The sequence below is a fragment of the Phyllobates terribilis genome, unplaced genomic scaffold (assembly GCF_046119375.1).
Source record: "Phyllobates terribilis strain yellow unplaced genomic scaffold, ASM4611937v1 Scaffold_3__8_contigs__length_932513732, whole genome shotgun sequence".
Lineage (NCBI taxonomy): Eukaryota > Metazoa > Chordata > Amphibia > Anura > Dendrobatidae > Phyllobates > Phyllobates terribilis.
Genome location: NW_027362763.1, coordinates 662,298,874 through 662,316,588, shown reverse-complemented (window position 1 = coordinate 662,316,588; position 17,715 = coordinate 662,298,874). Strand labels below are relative to the sequence as shown.

Below are 17,715 nucleotides of genomic sequence, written 5' to 3'. Positions count from 1 at the left end.
CGCAGGAATGTTCAGCATCTCCCAGATGAAGAATCGGCCGATGATCCTGATTGGTGGGTGACTAAGCCTGTACGTACGGGGGGCCACCGAGCCCCTGCTACATAGTTACTCCACGAGACTAAGAGATTCTCATTCTGCTTCTGATGGAAACTGTCAGCGAGCAGGTTTATAGCTGTCCTATCACTGTGGTGTTACATAGGACTGCAGGTGACATCTACTACATTATCTGTACTCAGAGAGTTATCACTGTGTTATCTGTGGTGTTACATAGGACTGCAGGTGACATCTACTACATTATCTGTACTCAGAGAGTTATTACTGTGTTATCTGTGGTGTTACATAGGACTGCAGGTGACATCTACTACATTATCTGTACTCAGAGAGTTATCACTGTGTTATCCGTGGTGTTACATAGGACTGCAGGTGACATCTACTACATTATCTGTACCCAGAGAGTTATCACTGTGGTGTTACATAGGACTGCAGGTGACATCTACTACATTATCTGTACTCAGAGTTATCACTGTGTTATCTGTGGTGTTACATGGGACTGCATGTGACATCTACTATATTATCTGTACTCAGGGAGTTATCACTGTGTTGTCTGTGGTGTTACATAGGACTGCAGGTGACATCTACTACATTATCTGTACTCAGAGAGTTATCACTGTGTTATCTGTGGTGTTACATAGGACTGCAGGTGACATCTACTATATTATCTGTACTCAGAGAGTTATCACTGTGTTATCTGTGCTGTTACATGGGACTGCCGGATGTCTTCTCTCTTCCTCCTGGTACACACGCTCCGCGCTTTCTGTACTATTGAGTTTCGTCGTCACTTGGATTCAGTTCAGGGCTATGATCTTTTTGGGAAAGTCTCTGAACTCCGGACCACGAATTATCTTAATGATATCTCAGCGCTGATACTAAAAATACCTTGTGGTCTCGGAGAATGAACGCCGCGACCCCGAATGTTTTATCTCGCAGCGACATCGGTGCCGCAGAGCGCGCAAAGTACCGAGACCGGACTGGGGGGGGCACAGGACAGGGAGAGACGGGGCGGCCGGGGGGCTTGGGATGGGGGGGGACGGAGCGAGGAGGCCGGGGGGCACAGGATGAGGGGGTGGACAGGGCGGTCGGGGGGCTTCGGTTGGGGGAAAGACTGAGTGGGGAGACCAGGGGGCACAGTGTGGGGGAGGGGGGGGTGGGGGTGCACAGGATGGGGAGGGAGGGGGCTGCTGGGGGGCACAGGATGGAAGAACAATACGTAGAAACGTTCATAGAGAAGTTGTGAATTATCGATCACCATCGTCTTCTCCGCTGTACACACCTCTCTTCCAGGCCATCCTTTGTCTCAATGTTCTCGTCATCTTCCTTCTTAGTATCCTTGGCCGCCCTCTTTCTTACTTGGCCTCCATATTTTTATCCTTGACCACCGTCTTGTTTTTTCCCCGGCCGCCATTTTTGTATTCTTGACCATAGTAATTCTCTACTTTTCCTGGTAGCCATCTTTCTATTATTAATAATATTATTATTATTATTTATATATAAATATAATTTTTTTTATTTTTTCTTCTTTGCTGCCTCCTTATTTTTAATGGTCATCAACTTTTATTTTTCCTGGCCACCATCTGGAGTTTTTGATTGATTTTTTTTTTATTCTACCTCGTCAGTCCCTCCTTGGCCGCCATCTTTTTTTTTCTTCCAGGCTTTTACTATGACCTCTTGGCCGCCATCTTTCCCTCTTCCAGGCTTTCACTATGACCTCTTGGCCGCCATCTTTCCCTCTTCCAGGCTTTCACTATGATCTCTTGGCCGCCATCTTTCCCTCTTCCAGGCTTTCACTATAACCTCTTGGCCGCCATCTTTCCCTCTTCCAGGCTTTCACTGTGACCTCTTGGCCGCCATCTTTCCCTCTTCCAGGCTTTCACTATAACCTCTTGGCCGCCATCTTTCCCTCTTCCAGGCTTTCACTGTGACCTCTTGGCCGCCATCTTTCCCTCCTCCAGGCTTTCACTGTGACCTCTTGGCCGCCATCTTTCCCTCCTCCAGGCTTTCACTGTGACCTCTTGGCCGCCATCTTTTTTTTTCTTCCAGGCTTTCACTATGACCTCTTGGCCGCCATCTTTCCCTCTTCCAGGCTTTCACTATAACCTCTTGGCCGCCATCTTTCCCTCTTCCAGGCTTTCACTGTGACCTCTTGGCCGCCATCTTTCCCTCTTCCAGGCTTTCACTGTGACCTCTTGGCCGCCATCTTTCCCTCTTCCAGGCTTTCACTGTGACCTCTTGGCCGCCATCTTTCCCTCTTCCAGGCTTTCACTATGACCTCTTGGCCGCCATCTTTTTTTCTTCCAGGCTTTCACTGTGACCTCTTGGCCGCCATCTTTCCCTCTTCCAGGCTTTCAGTATGACCTCTTGGCCGCCATCTTTCCCTCTTCCAGCCTTTCACTGTGACCTCTTGGCCGCCATCTTTCTCTCTTCCAGCCTTTCACTGTGACCTCTTGGCCGCCATCTTTCCCTCTTCCAGCCTTTCACTGTGACCTCTTGGCCGCCATCTTTCCCTCTTCCAGCCTTTCACTGTGACCTCTTGGCCGCCATCTTTCTCTCTTCCAGCCTTTCACTGTGACCTCTTGGCCGCCGCCTTTCACTGTGACCTCTTGGCCGCCATCTTTCCCTCTTCCAGCCTTTCACTGTGACCTCTTGGCCGCCATCTTTCTCTCTTGGCCGCCGCCTTTCACTGTGACCTCTTGGCCGCCATCTTTCCCTCTTCCAGCCTTTCACTGTGACCTCTTGGCCGCCATCTTTCCCTCTTCCAGCCTTTCACTGTGACCTCTTGGCCGCCATCTTTCCCTCTTCCAGCCTTTCACTGTGACCTCCTGGCCGCCATCTTTCCCTCTTCCAGCCTTTCACTGTGACCTCTTGGCCGCCATCTTTCCCTCTTCCAGCCTTTCACTGTGACCTCTTGGCCGCCATCTTTCCCTCTTCCAGCCTTTCACTGTGACCTCTTGGCCGCCATCTTTCCCTCTTCCAGCCTTTCACTGTGACCTCTTGGCCGCCATCTTTCCCTCTTCCAGCCTTTCACTGTGACCTCTTGGCCGCCATCTTTCCCTCTTCCAGCCTTTCACTGTGACCTCTTGGCCGCCGCCTTTCACTGTGACCTCTTGGCCGCCATCTTTCCCTCTTGTCTCCTTTCTCCGCCAGCCGTCCTTGGCACTTCGCCGGCCTTTTCTTTCTCTCTCTGCTTGGAGCAGCGACAGTTAAACAATGAAAACCACTTTCCAGTTCTCTGCGTTTCCATGGTGACAGACTACAATGTGTCTCTGTAGTCTGACCTTCTTCAGTTTTCTGCTTTCTTCTTCCTTCCTATTCTACAATAGAATAGCAGTATGGACTGTGTAACCATAGAAACACAAAGCTGCGGAGCTGCGTACCTTAAACGGTCGGAGATCAAATCTATTTGCATAGTTGAATTCTCTGTTCTGAAGACGCGGTGTAGTCATAGGAACCTTTGCTTGTACGTGGGCTTTACACCCGCTCTGCTGGCATTGAGGTTCTGCTGACAGACCTGCAGCCCCCGTGTGTTTACCCCGAGCCCCCCTAGTCCCGCAGAGGGAATTGTTATTCATGTGGTTCTCCGCTCTTTTAGTGGAGGGAGATCTTTGTTCTAGGGGCGGCCGCTGATCTCTTCTCCCTGCTGAGGGGGGGGGGGGGGCACTGAGGACCCTCGTAAATCTGCCTGCATCCCCTGAAACATAAATCTCTCCCTCTCTGAGGTCTGTAATTCTCCCCAGATTTTTTTTTCTTCTTTCGGGTCTTTACAGAAAAGAAGGATTAAAGGTGAAGTGTCCCATTTACTTTAATTGTCTTGTACTTCATTTGATTATACTCTAGTCACACTGAGAGCTGCAGTCACAAGTCCATCAGTTTGGTTACGATGTAGCTGCAGTATAGCGTAAATATGTTGTGTACATGCTTTATAAAGTTACGTTACATCGCAGAACACATTGTAACGGAGCGCAGCAATATAAGGGGCAGTGGTAATATGTCATCTGGGGCGACTGTCAGGACATTATAGTGGAGCACAAGAGGCAGAATGAAGGATGTATGTCACCATCTGTCATGTTTACTAATGTATTCTGGTTCTTTTACAATATGAACTAATACTGCCCCCTATGTACAAGAATATAACTACTATAATACTGCTCCTATGTACAAGAATATAACTACTATAATACTGCCCCTATGTACAAGAATATAACTACTATAATACTGCTCCTATATACAAGAATATAACTACTATAATACTGCCTCTATGTACAAAAATATAACTACTATAATACTGCCCCTATGTACAAGAATATAACTACTATAATACTGCTCCTATGTACAAGAATATAACTACTATAATACTGCCCCTATGTACAAAAATATAACTACTATAATACTGCTCCTATGTACAAGAATATGACTACTATAATACTGTCCCTATGTACAAGAATATAACTACTATAATACTGCCCCCTATGTACAGGACTATAACTACTATAATACTGCCCCCTATGTACAAGAATATAACTACTATAATACTGCTCCTATGTACAAGAATATAACTACTATAATACTGTCCCTATGTACAAGAATATAACAACTATAATACTGCCCCTATGTACAAGAATATAACTACTATAATACTGCCCCCTATGTACAAGAATATAACTACTATAATACTGCTCCTATGTACAAGAATATAACTACTATAATACTGCTCCTATGTACAAGAATATAACTACTATAATACTGCCCCCTATGTACAAGAATATTACTATAATACTGCTCCTATGTACAAGAATATAACTACTATAATACTGCTCCTATGTACAAGAATATAACTACTATAATACTGCCCCCTATGTACAAGAATATTACTATAATACTGCTCCTATGTACAAGAATATAACTACTATAATACTGTCCCTATGTACAAGAATATAACTACTATAATACTGCCCCCTATGTACAAGAATATAACTACTATAATACTGCCCCCTATGTACAAGAATATAACTACTATAATACTGCCCCCTATGTACAAGAATATAACTACTATAATACTGCCCCTATGTACAAGAATATAACTACTATAATACTGCCCCTATGTACAAGAATATAACTACTATAATACTGCCCCTATGTACAAGAATATAACTACTATAATACTGCCCCCTGTGTACAAGAATATAACTACTATAATACTGCTTCTATATAGGAGGATGTATGTACTTTACTACTGACTATTATACAGATTATTTTGCAGTAATGTTATACCTGAGTGTTCGGTATATTACTATATGATGATGGACTATAACTCCCACTTTCTCTCTTTCCAGGGTCGCCTCCTTCCTCCGTCCTTCTGTTTTGGGGAGCTGTTTGGGGGTTTTATATAATGGGACGTCTCGGATCCTTTGCTGGTCGGGGGCTGGGCGCTGGGTTGTGTCGCCGCACTGTCCGGTCGGTGTGGGGTTTACGGACAGTATTTATGGACTTTTCTCTTTCGGATTTTCGGAGGACGATAGTGGCTCCTTTGGTGCTTCCGCTGCGCAGTTTCTGCTGTGGCCCCGAGTCTCCGGCCCCCCAATCTCAGTGCCTTAATACTCCACAGTCTTCCACTGACAATCTGTCTGAAACGCACAATAATTCCCGTTTACAGGAGGCGTCCGGACATTTGACGCACGTCGACCGAGCCGGAAAGGTTCACATGGTCGATGTCGGAGAAAAATCGAGCAGCAGCCGCACCGCCGTCGCTACTGCCGTCATCCGCCTGGGCCCCGACGTCTTCAACCTGGTCCAGTCCAACCAGCTGAAGAAGGGCGATGTCCTCACCGTGGCTCAGATCGCCGGCATCCAGGGCGCCAAGCTGACCAGCCAGCTGATTCCTTTGTGCCATAACATTTCCCTGAGCCAAGTCCAGGTTTCCCTGACGCTGGACGCCACGCGATTTGCAGCCTTGGTGACAGCCGAATGTCGTACTTACGGGAAAACTGGGGTGGAGATGGAGGCGCTGACCGCGGCGAGCGTGGCGGCATTAACCATCTATGACATGTGCAAGGCCGTCACTCACGACATGGTGATCGAAGAGGTGAAACTCGTGAGCAAAACCGGAGGAAAGAGAGGAGATTTCCTGCGAGAGGAAGAAAGATGAGAAACGCGTCGGGTTCCTGGATTTCCATATTACTGATCTCTACAGCGATGGCTCCTCCTGAACCTTCTGCTTTCAATGTTTCCAGAAAGAATCTACATAAAACAATCTGACTCTAATCATATGATACTGATTGTTACATCATGTTTTCTTCTCCGGTCACAGCCAATGCTGCATTCAAAATCCTGCCTCTAGCGATCCATCAGAAGTGCGATGACGAGCACACACGGGCAGCGCTCCGGCGTATACGTGCACACTTGTGTGTGGCCATGAGATGTGTGTCTGGTTCTCATCAGATTCCTGCCGGATTTACGTTATTACGGCCGTGAGCAGCGCTTCATCATGGGAAAATCCCAGCTCTGAATCTTACTAGAGTGTAGTATTGGTGAACGCAGCTTTGGATGTGACTAGAGTAGAAAATCAGAATGCCATCACCACCATCCCCGGGGGGGACGCCGGCACCTCGTGCTCCTTCTCGCCCTACATTACCCCCCTGTGACATCACCACCATCCCCGGGGGGGACGCCGGCACCTCGTGCTCCTTCTCGCCCTACATTACCCCCCTGTGACATCACCACCATCCCCGGGGGGGACGCCGGCACCTCGTGCTCCTTCTCACACTACATTACCCCCTGTGCCATCACCACCATCCCGAGGGGACACCGGCACCTCGTGCTCCTTCTCGCCCTACATTACCGCCTGTGCCATCACCACCATCCCGGGGGACGCCAGCACTACGTGCTCCTTCTCGCTCTACATTACCCCCCTGTGACATCACCACCATCCTGGGGGACGCCGGCACCTTTTGCTCCTTCTCGCCCTACATTTCCCCCTGTGCCATCACCACCATCCTGGGGGGATGCCGGGACCTCGTGCTCCTTCTCGCCCTACATTACCCCCTGTGACATCACCACCATCCCGGGGGGACGCCGGCACCTCGTGCTCCTTCTCGCCCTACATTACCCCCTGTGACATCACCACCATCCCGGGGGGACGCCGGCACCTCTGGCTCCTTCTCGCCCTACATTACCCCCTGTGACGTCACCACCATCCCGGGGGGACGCCGGCACCTCGCGCTCCTTCTCGCCCTACATTACCCCCCTGTGACATCACCACCATCCCGGGGGGACGCCGGCACCTCGCGCTCCTTCTCGCCCTACATTACCCCCCTGTGACATCACCACCATCCCGGGGGGACGCCGGCACCTCGGGCTCCTTCTCGCCCTACATTACCCCCCTGTGACATCACCACCATCCCGGGGGGACGCCGGCACCTCGGGCTCCTTCTCGCCCTACATTACCCCCTGTGACATCACCACCATCCCGGGGGGACGCCGGCACCTCTGGCTCCTTCTCGCCCTACATTACCCCCCTGTGACATCACCACCATCCCGAGGGGACACTGGCACCTCTGGCTCCTTCTCGCCCTACATTACCCCCTGTGACATCACCACCATCCCGGGGGACGCCGGCACCTCGTGCTCCTTCTCGCCCTACATTACCCCCTGTGACATCACCACAATCCCGAGGGACGCCGGCACCTCGGGCTCCTTCTCGCCCTACATTACCCCCTGTGCCATCACTACCATCCCGGGGGGACGCCGGCACCTCGTGCTCCTTCTCGCCCTACATTACCCCCCTGTGACATCACCACCATCCCGGGGGGACGCCGGCACCTCGGGCTCCTTCTCGCCTTACATTACCCCCTGTGACATCACCACCATCCCGGGGGGACGCCGGCACCTCGGGCTCCTTCTCGCCCTACATTACCCCCCTGTGACATCACCACCATCCCGAGGGGACACTGGCACCTCTGGCTCCTTCTCGCCCTACATTACCCCCTGTGACATCACCACCATCCCGGGGGACGCCGGCACCTCGGGCTCCTTCTCGCCCTACATTACCCCCCTGTGACATCACCACCATCCCGAGGGGACACTGGCACCTCTGGCTCCTTCTCGCCCTACATTACCCCCTGTGACATCACCACCATCCCGGGGGACGCCGGCACCTCGGGCTCCTTCTCGCCCTACATTACCCCCTGTGACATCACCACCATCCCGGGGGGACGCCGGCACCTCGGGCTCCTTCTCGCCCTACATTACCCCCTGTGACATCACCACCATCCCGGGGGGACGCCGGCACCTCTGGCTCCTTCTCGCCCTACATTACCCCCCTGTGACATCACCACCATCCCGAGGGGACACTGGCACCTCTGGCTCCTTCTCGCCCTACATTACCCCCTGTGACATCACCACCATCCCGGGGGACGCCGGCACCTCGGGCTCCTTCTCGCCCTACATTACCGCCTGTGCCATCACTACCATCCCGGGGGGACGCCGATGCTTCATGGTTCCTGATTACACTGCAGACATTATTCTTATTTTGTAGCGATTCTGCTGCTTTTTTTTATATGACGAATCTGATACATTGTTACATTATACAATAAATCGCCAATAATCAGCGCTTTCTGTACATGATGTATACCGTATCTATACCACACAAGAAAAAAAGGGCAGGAGTCTATTAAAGCACTCCGGCGGGCTCAGACAGATGTGGCCCCTGGTCAGAATCAGGGACCCTACAGTTAAGTGATCTGATGGTAGATGACGCCATTGTAATGGATGTTTAGCGACCAGGACGGCCCTAATAACAGTGATGACCATGTGCCCCTCCCCCCCCATCCAAATGTTGAAAATCTCTCCTGCACTGAAACTGCTCACAGCTGAGGGTTTGTTACACTTGTATCCAGTCTGGACAATCCTCTGTGGTGTATGGGCTCCAAAGGGAAACATTGTAACAAATCATCAGGACAAGCGATGACGATGTGGTTAAAGGGCAATTCTCAAGGATGATGGTTATTCCCTATCCCCTGACCGCTTCGGTGGTCCCATAGAGAATAAGAGGCGGTCGGCAGTGAGCATGGTCACCGCCGCTCCATGCGGCCAGCAGAGCCTCAGGTCTCAGAATCGCTGCGGACCACAGCAGTCGGACCCCTGGGGATCAGAAAGTTTATCCTTCATCAAGTGAATACGAAATAAGTTATTCTCAAGTTTGAGTAACTGAAAAATGATTGACTGCCTACAATTGTAACAAACCCTCAGCTGTGAAAGGCGCTACACTCTCTATGTGGCCCCATACTGCTCCCTCCTCCCCCACACCACACACGGAGCACTGGAGGAGGTAGCAGCAAGCTTAGGAAGCCGACAGTCTATCGACGTACAAGGCCAGAAGACCCGAGGGTCACACCATAGCGTCTCCAAGAGTTTCCACGGGGCCAGACGACCGGTTGGTCCCAATCTGGCTTCTCCAAATGTCTTCATGGGTTCCAAGCGACCGGAGGGTCTCCCCTGGCAACCCCAAACAACATATCCGTGCGACTAGGTGACTTCATCGTCCCAACCTGGTCTCCCAAACCATGTATCCATGGTCTGTCCTGATGGTCAGTTGAGCAGATCCGTATCTTTCCAGTAAGGGCCATATACCCTTAGGCTGGAATCATGTAGAATCCAAATCTGTGTCTCTTTGGATAAAGCCATGCTTCCAAGCTGATGGTCTGAAGAGAGTCTGATCTTTAATTCTCCTTGTAAAGTCTCTTTCAATTTTCTGTTGCAAATCTCCCTGCTATAGAGGCAAATGTTCCTTAAATAGTTCACCTTTATTCTCTCAAGTACACATCCACAGGGCAAGGGTTAGGGAGGGTATTATTCCACAGGGTAAGGTCTCATTGTTTGAGCCATTAATCAACCCACACAGCCGGCATAGCAGGGGGACGCTTTAAATCAACATCTAGATGGCCTTATTAGAATATGCAATTAACATAGTAACAAACATCATTATCAGAACCAAGAGAAGACCACAATCAGCCACAGAAATGCACTTACATTCACAAGTCAACTCAAAGACAATAGTGTATTTCTCTTGGCTTAACAAATCTAGACGTCTGGCTCTTTAAGATTAGAAGCTGTATTGTCACAAGCAGGTCTTGTGGGGTGTCCCAGGTATACAGCAGGACTAGTGGGGTGTCCTGGGTATAGGGCTGGTCTTGTGGGGTGTCCCTGGTATACCGGTTGACTTGTGGAGTGATTCTGGTATAGAGCTGGTCTTGTGGGGTGTCCCAGGTATAGGCCAGGACTTGTGGGGTGTCCCTGATATAGGGCTGGTCTGGTGTCCCTGGTTTGTGGGAAGTCTAAGTCTTGTGAGGTGCTCCCAATATAGGGCGGGTGAAATTATTTATTATTATAGCACCATTTATTCCATGGAGCTTTACATGTGAATAAGAGGTATACATACAAGAACAATTACAATAATCTTGAACAAAACATGATGGCGATTGGTACAGGAGAGTGGACCCTGCACTTGAGGGCTCACAGTCTACAAGGGATGGGTGAGAATACAGTAGGTGAGGGTAGAGCTGGTCATGCAGCGGTATGGTGGAGCGAGGACCCTGCCCGCGAGGGCTCACAGTCTACAGGGGATGGGTGAGGATACAGTAGGTGAGGGTAGAGCTGGTCATGCAGCGGTATGGTGGAGCGAGGACCCTGCCCGCGAGGGCTCACAGTCTACAGGGGATGGGTGAGGATACAGTAGGTGAGGGTAGAGCTGGTCGTGCAGCGGTATGGTGGAGCGAGGACCCTGCCCGCGAGGGCTCACAGTCTACAGGGGATGGGTGAGGATACAGTAGGTGAGGGTAGAGCTGGTCGTGCAGCAGTATGGTGGAGCGAGGACCCTGCCCGCGAGGGCTCACAGTCTACAAGGGATGGGTGAGGATACAGTAGGTGAGGGTAGAGCTGGTCATGCAGTAATGTGGTGGAGCGATGGTTACTGCAGGTTGTAGGCTTGTCGGAAGAGGTGGGTCTTCAGGTTCCTTTTGAAGGTTTCCACAGTAGGCGAGAGTCTGATGTGTTGGGGTAGAGAGTTCCAGAGTAGGGTGATGCACGGGAGAAATCTTGTATGCCATTGTGGGAAGAGGAGATAAGAGGGGAGTAGAGAAGGAGATCTTGTGAGGATCGGAGGTTGCGTGTAGTTCTGTACCAGGAGACTAGGTCACAGATGTATGGAGGAGACTGGTTGTGGATGGTTTTGTATGTCATGGTTAGGGTTTTGAACTGGAGTCTCTTGGTAATGGGGAGCCAGTGAAGGGATTGACAGAGAGGAGAGGCCGGGGAATAGCGGGGGGACAGGTGGATTAGTCAGGCAGCAGAGTTTAGGATGGATTGGAGGGGTGCAAGAGTGTTAGAGGGGAGGCCACAGAGCAGGAGGTTGCAGTAGTCGAGGCGGGAGATGATGAGGGCATGTATTAGTGTTTTTGCAGATTCGTGGTTGAGGAATGTGTGGATCCGGGAGATATTTTTGAGTTGGAGTCGGCAGGAAGTGGAAAGGGCTTGGATATGTAGTTTGAAGGAGAGATCAGAGTCCAGGGTTACCCCAATGCAGCGAGCTTGAGGGACTGGGGTGAGTGAACAGCCATTGACATTGACAGATAGGTCAGGTGGGGGGATGAATGAGATGGTGGAAAGATGATGAATTCTGTTTTGTCCATGTTAGGTTTTAGAAATCTAGCAGAGAAGAAGGATGAGATAGCAGACAGATATTGTGGGTTTTTGGTTAGTAGGGAGGAGATATCGGGTCCAGAGAGGTAGATCTGTGTGTCATCAGCATAGAGGTGATACTGAAAGCCATGAGACTCTATGAGCTGTCCCAGGCCAATGAGGTGTTCCTGGTATACAGCATGTCTGGTGCGGTGCTCCAGGTATATACGATGAGTCTCATGGGGAGCTGCTGGCATACGGCAAGTTTTGTGGGGTGCTCCTGATATATGGCGGGTCTGTTGAGATGCTTCCACTATAAGGTGGGTGAGGTGGGGTTTTCCTGGGTACAGCATGTCTGGTGCGGTGCTCCAGGTATACGATGGATCTTCACAAGTGGCTTATGTGGATGTGACGTACCACCTACCTAAACATCGCACAGTACGCCCAATGGTGGCAGTGGATCCCCCTTTCGGCAGAGCCTCTCAGCAGATAATGGTCAAGAATGAAGACCTTGATGGATCTGGAGGTGGTGACTGTTCTCAGATCTCGGGTACAGTGGCTTGAGAAAATATTCACCCCCTTGGCATTTTTCATGTTTTGCTACCTCACAACCTGGAATTTCACTGTTTTTTTAAGGTTTTCCATCCGTTCATGTAAAGAACACGCCGACAACTGTGAACATTTGGTTTTCTGTACAAATAGGACAAAACTGAAAACTTCAGTGTGTATAACTATTAACCCTCTAAAGTCAGTACTTTGTAGAGCCTCCTTTTGTGGCAATTACAGCTTTGGATAAGTCTCTAGGAGCTTTCCTCATTTGGCCACTGAGATTTTTGCCCATTCCTCATGGCAAAACTGCTCCAGCTCGGACACGTTAGATGGTTTCCTCTGGTGAACAGCGATCTTCACGTCTGACCACAGAAACTCTATTGGATTAAGGTCTGGGTTGTGACTCAAACACTCCAGAACATTTACATGTTTCCCCTTAAACCACTCGAGTGTTGCTTTGGCAGTATGCTTTGGGTCATTGTCTTGTTGGAAGGTGAATCTCCGTCCCAGTCTCAAATCACTGACTGACAGGTTTTCCTCAAGAATATCTCTGTATTTCCCACAATCCATCTTTCCCTCGAAGCGGACCATTGTCCCAGTCCCTGCTGCCGAAAAACATCCCCACAGCATGATGCTGCCACCACCATGTTTCACTGTTGGGATGGTGTTCTTGGGGTGATGAGCTGTGTTGCTTTGGCACTAGATTTAGCATTTTCCTTAGTGGACAAAAAGTTACATTTTGGTCTCATTTGACCACAGCACCATTCTCCGTACATTTGGGGAGTCTCCCACATGTCTTTTAGCAAACTCAAAATGAGCCATACACTTTGTGTGTAAGTGAAGGCTTTTTTCTGGCCACTCTACCATAAAGGCCACCTCCTGTGGAGTGTATGGCTTATTGTGGTCGTATGGACAGATACTCCAGTCTCTGCTTGGGAACTCTGCAGCTCCTTCAGAGTTACCTTTGTTCTCTGTGCAGCCACAATGAATAATACCCTCCTTGCCCGGGCTGAGAGTTTTGGTGGGCTCCCCCACTTGGCTGGTTTGTTGTGGTACCATGTTCTTTCTCTTCAATGATAATGGATTTGACGGTGCTCCGGGATATCATCAGAGATTGGGAGATTTTTTTATAGCCCAACCCTGACGTTTACTTCTCAACAACTTTGTCCCTGACCTGTTTGGAGATCTCCTTGGTCTTCATGGTGTTTGGAAGTCTCCTTGGTCTGCATGGTGTTGTTTGGAGATCTCCTTGACTTTCATGGTGGTGGTTGGAGATCTCCTTGGTCTTCATGGTGTTGTTTGGAGATCTCCTTGGTCTTCATGGTGTGGTGGTTGGAGATCTCCTTGGTCTTCATGGTGTTGTTTGGAGATCTCCTTGGTCTTCATGGTGTGGTTTGGAGATCTCCTTGGTCTTCATGGTGTGGTTTGGAGATCTCCTTGGTCTTCGTGGTGTTGTTTGGAGATCTCCTTGGTCTTCATGGTGGTGTTTGGAGATCTCCTTGGCTTTCATGGTGTTGTTTGGAGATCTCCTTGGTCTTCATGGTGGTGTTTGGAGATCTCCTTGGCTTTCATGGTGTTGTTTGGAGATCTCCTTGGACTTCATGGTGGTGTTTGGAGATCTCCTTGGTCTTCATGGTGTTGTTTGGAGATCTCCTTGGTCTTCATGGTGGTGTTTGGAGATCTCCTTGGACTTCATGGTGTTGTTTGGAGATCTCCTTGGACTTCATGGTGGTGTTTGGAGATCTCCTTGGACTTCATGGTGGTGTTTGGAGATCTCCTTGGTCTTCATGGTGTTGTTTGGAGATCTCCTTGGTCTTCATGGTGTTTGGAGGTCTCCTTGGTCGTCTTGGTGGTGTTTGGAGGTGGTATTGGTCTTCATGGTGGTGTTTGGAGATTTCCTTGGTTTTCATGGTGGTGTTTGGAGATATCCTTGGTCTTCATGGTGTTGTTTGGAGATCTCCTTGGTCTTCGTGGTGTTTGGAGATCTCCTTGGTCTTCATGGTGTTGTTTGGTCAGTGGTGTCTCTTGTTAATGGTGTTGCAGCCTCTGTGGCCTTTCAGAAAAAGTAAACTGTATATAGTGACAGACATGTGACACTGGGGGACGTCCTGTCACTAAGCATGGAACTTATGAAGGGAATTGCTGGCACCAGAAATTTTTAGGGGCTTTATCGCAAGAGGGGTGAATACATATGCACTTGTCAAGTTGTAGTTATTTGATCCCATTAATTTAATTACATTATTTATATTTTTCTCACTTCACCAACTAGTTAGTTAGTGCTGATGCATCACACACAAATCGGATTACAAAAATATTTACACACAGGTTGTAATGTAACTAAATAGGGAAAAGCTGAGGGGGGTGAATACTTTCGCAAGTCACTGTATATGTTGTAATTCTAAGTAAGTAGCAATAAGCATCTCTGGCTATTCTGGGTCTGTGGAACGTCGGGCGTCAACCCTACAGTAACGATTGCCCCAGAGGTGTATCTAGGCTTTCTGGCACCCGGGGCAAGAATTCAGTTTGGCCACAACCCAGCACATACGCGATTTGCACGCTTAGGCCACGGTCCAACCATCAGTATTTGGTCAGTATTCGGTCGGTATTTTTTCTCAGGAGTTGGAGCCAAAACCAAGTGGAGAACAATCAGAGAAAAGGTCTAATAGAAACAAGTCACCAATTCTGCATTTATCACCCACTCCTGGTTTTGGCGGCTCCCACTCCTGAGAAAAAATACTGACCGAATACTGATAGTGGGGCTGTGGCCTTAGTCACGTGCCGACGAGCTGCTCTCTCTAATTCTCTCAATGTTCAGAGAAAACTGCGAGAAGCAGAAGAGAAGCTCGATGTCACGTCACCGTAAGTATGAAAATCACATATGAGTGAAGTATCCATGTGATGACTGCTGGAGCCAGCCAAGCAGAGCTGAATCCTGACAGTGAGGATATTACATGCTGTTAGGATCGGCTGCAGGGCGTCATTTTATAATTAAAGGGCTCGTCCAGGTTTGAGATGAAAGTCTGCAGTCACTCTATGTGTGTGCAGTCTTCTGAATTCTCACAGCTCATGCACTGCACATTTTTAGGATTTTCCCTTGCACAAATATGTGATTTGTGTACTTCTGGCCACATTCCGACTAGACGTGTCCGGCCTTGCTCAATTCGTTGTCATTGAGTGAGTCCATACATGTCTAGTCGGCATGTGCTCGCAAGTATACAAATCGCCAGCACCAGAGAATCCTGACAGCGTGTACTGCGCTGCGAGAAGTCAAAAGTCTGCAGTCACATAGAATGACTGAAGACTCATCACAAACTTCAACAATCTCTTTAATGCTCCTAATATAAATAAAAATATGAGAATTAGTGAGTATCACAAAAAAACATTTACATCCAGGTACCTGATAGATGACGTTGTCTCCGGAGTCGTTCTCTTACTTCTTCATCTTGTTCAGACCCCATGATGACTTTTCTCATCCACAGCTCGTCTCTGCAGACTTTCATCTTCTCCGGTCTTCTGCCGCACATCCCCACACGATGCCCTTAAAGATAGCAGTGTTATTATAATGCTCCTCAATAAAAATATCTGTCCAACACCGAGCCCTTGAATATGTAATTGCCCCTCACTATATTCCCTGCTCAAAATATCCCCACAATCTCCCTCTTATGGTACATGCCCTCCACACTGCCCCCTCCTTTCCATACTGGGCCCCCTCTTCACACTGCCCCCTCCTTTCCATACTGGGCCCCCTCTTCACACTGCCCCCTCCTTTCCATACTGGGCCCCCTCTTCACACTGCCCCCTCCTCTCCATACTGGGCCCCCTCATCACACTGCCCCCTGCTCTCCATACTGGGCCCCCTCATCACACTGCCCCCTGCTCTCCATACTGGGCCCCCTCATCACACTGCCCCCTGCTCTCCATACTGGGCCTCCTCTTCACACTGCCCCCTCTTCACACTGCCCCCTTCTTTCCATACTGGGCCCCCTCTTCACACTGCCCCCTCCTCTCCATACTGGGCTCCCTCATCACACTGCCCCCTTCTTTCCATACTGGGCCCCCTCTTCACACTGCCCCCTCCTCTCCATACTGGGCTCCCTCTTCACACTGCCCCCTCCTTTCCATACTGAGCCCCCTCTTCACACTGCCCCCTCCTTTCCATACTGGGCCCCCTCTTCACACTGCCCCCTCCTTTCCATACTGGGCCCCCTCTTCACACTGCCCCCTCCTCTCCATACTGGGCCCCCTCATCACACTGCCCCCTGCTCTCCATACTGGGCCCCCTCATCACACTGCCCCCTCCTTTCCATACTGGGCCTCCTCTTCACACTGCCCCCTCTTCACACTGCCCCCTTCTTTCCATACTGGGCCCCCTCTTCACACTGCCCCCTCCTCTCCATACTGGGCTCCCTCTTCACACTGCCCCCTCCTTTCCATACTGAGCCCCCTCTTCACACTGCCCCCTCCTTTCCATACTGGGCCCCCTCTTCACACTGCCCCCTCCACTCCATACTGGGCCCCCTCTTCACACTGCTCCCTCCTTTGGGCCCCCTCTTCACACTGCCCCCTCCTTTCCTTACTGAGCCCCCTCTTCACACTGCCCCTCCTTTCCATACTGAGCCCCCTCTTCACACTGCCCCCTCCTTTCCATACTGAGCCCCCTCCTCTCCATACTGGGCCCCCTCATCACACTGCCCCCTCCTTCCATACTGGACCCCCTCTTCACACTGCCCCCTTCTTTCCATACTGGGCCCCCTCTTCACACTGCCCCCTCCTCTCCATACTGGGCTCCCTCTTCACACTGCCCCCTCCTTTCCATACTGAGCCCCCTCTTCACACTGCCCCCTCCACTCCATACTGGGCCCCCTCTTCACACTGCTCCCTCCTTTGGGCCCCCTCTTCACACTGCCCCCTCCTTTCCTTACTGAGCCCCCTCTTCACACTGCCCCCTCCTTTCCATACTGAGCCCCCTCTTCACACTGCCCCCTCCTTTCCATACTGAGCCCCCTCTTCACACTGCTCCCTCCTTTCCATACTGGGCCCCCTCTTCATACTGCCCCCTCCTTTCCATACTGGGCCCCCTCTTCACACTGCCCCCTCCTCTCCATACTGGGCCCCCTCTTCACACTGCCCCCTCCTTTGGGCCCTCTCTTCACACTGTCCCCTCCTTTCCATACTGGGCCTCCTCTTCACACTGCCCCCTCCTTTCCATACTGGGCCTCCTCTTCACACTGCCCCCTCCTTTCCATACTGGGCCCCCTCTTCACACTGCCCCCTCTTTTCCATACTGGGCCCCCTCTTCACACTGCCCCCTCTTCACACTGCCCCCTCCTTTCCATACTGGGCCTCCTCTTCACACTGCCCCCTCCTTTCCATACTGGGCCCCCTCTTCACACTGCCCCCTCCTTTCCATACTGGGCCCCCTCTTCACACTGCCCCCTC

At 50.4% G+C, this 17,715-nt stretch overlaps 1 protein-coding gene across 3 annotated transcripts in view; it reads left to right on the top strand.

The window, feature by feature from the left end:
• The window catches only part of MOCS1 (molybdenum cofactor synthesis 1), a 35,674-nt gene extending 27,003 nt beyond the window's left edge, over nucleotides 1–8,671 (top strand). For 2 of the 3 annotated variants that reach the window (XM_073671731.1, XM_073671730.1), the window contains exons 10-11: nucleotides 6–53; nucleotides 5,388–8,671. In XM_073671731.1, coding sequence (XP_073527832.1) covers nucleotides 6–53; nucleotides 5,388–6,199 — 860 coding nt within the window. In that variant the 3' untranslated portion in view covers nucleotides 6,200–8,671. Of the gene's footprint in view, nucleotides 1–5; nucleotides 70–5,387 lie in introns of all 3 variants that reach the window. The other variant, XM_073671732.1, reaches the window with a different exon arrangement.
• Nucleotides 8,672–17,715: the final 9,044 nt, after the last annotated feature.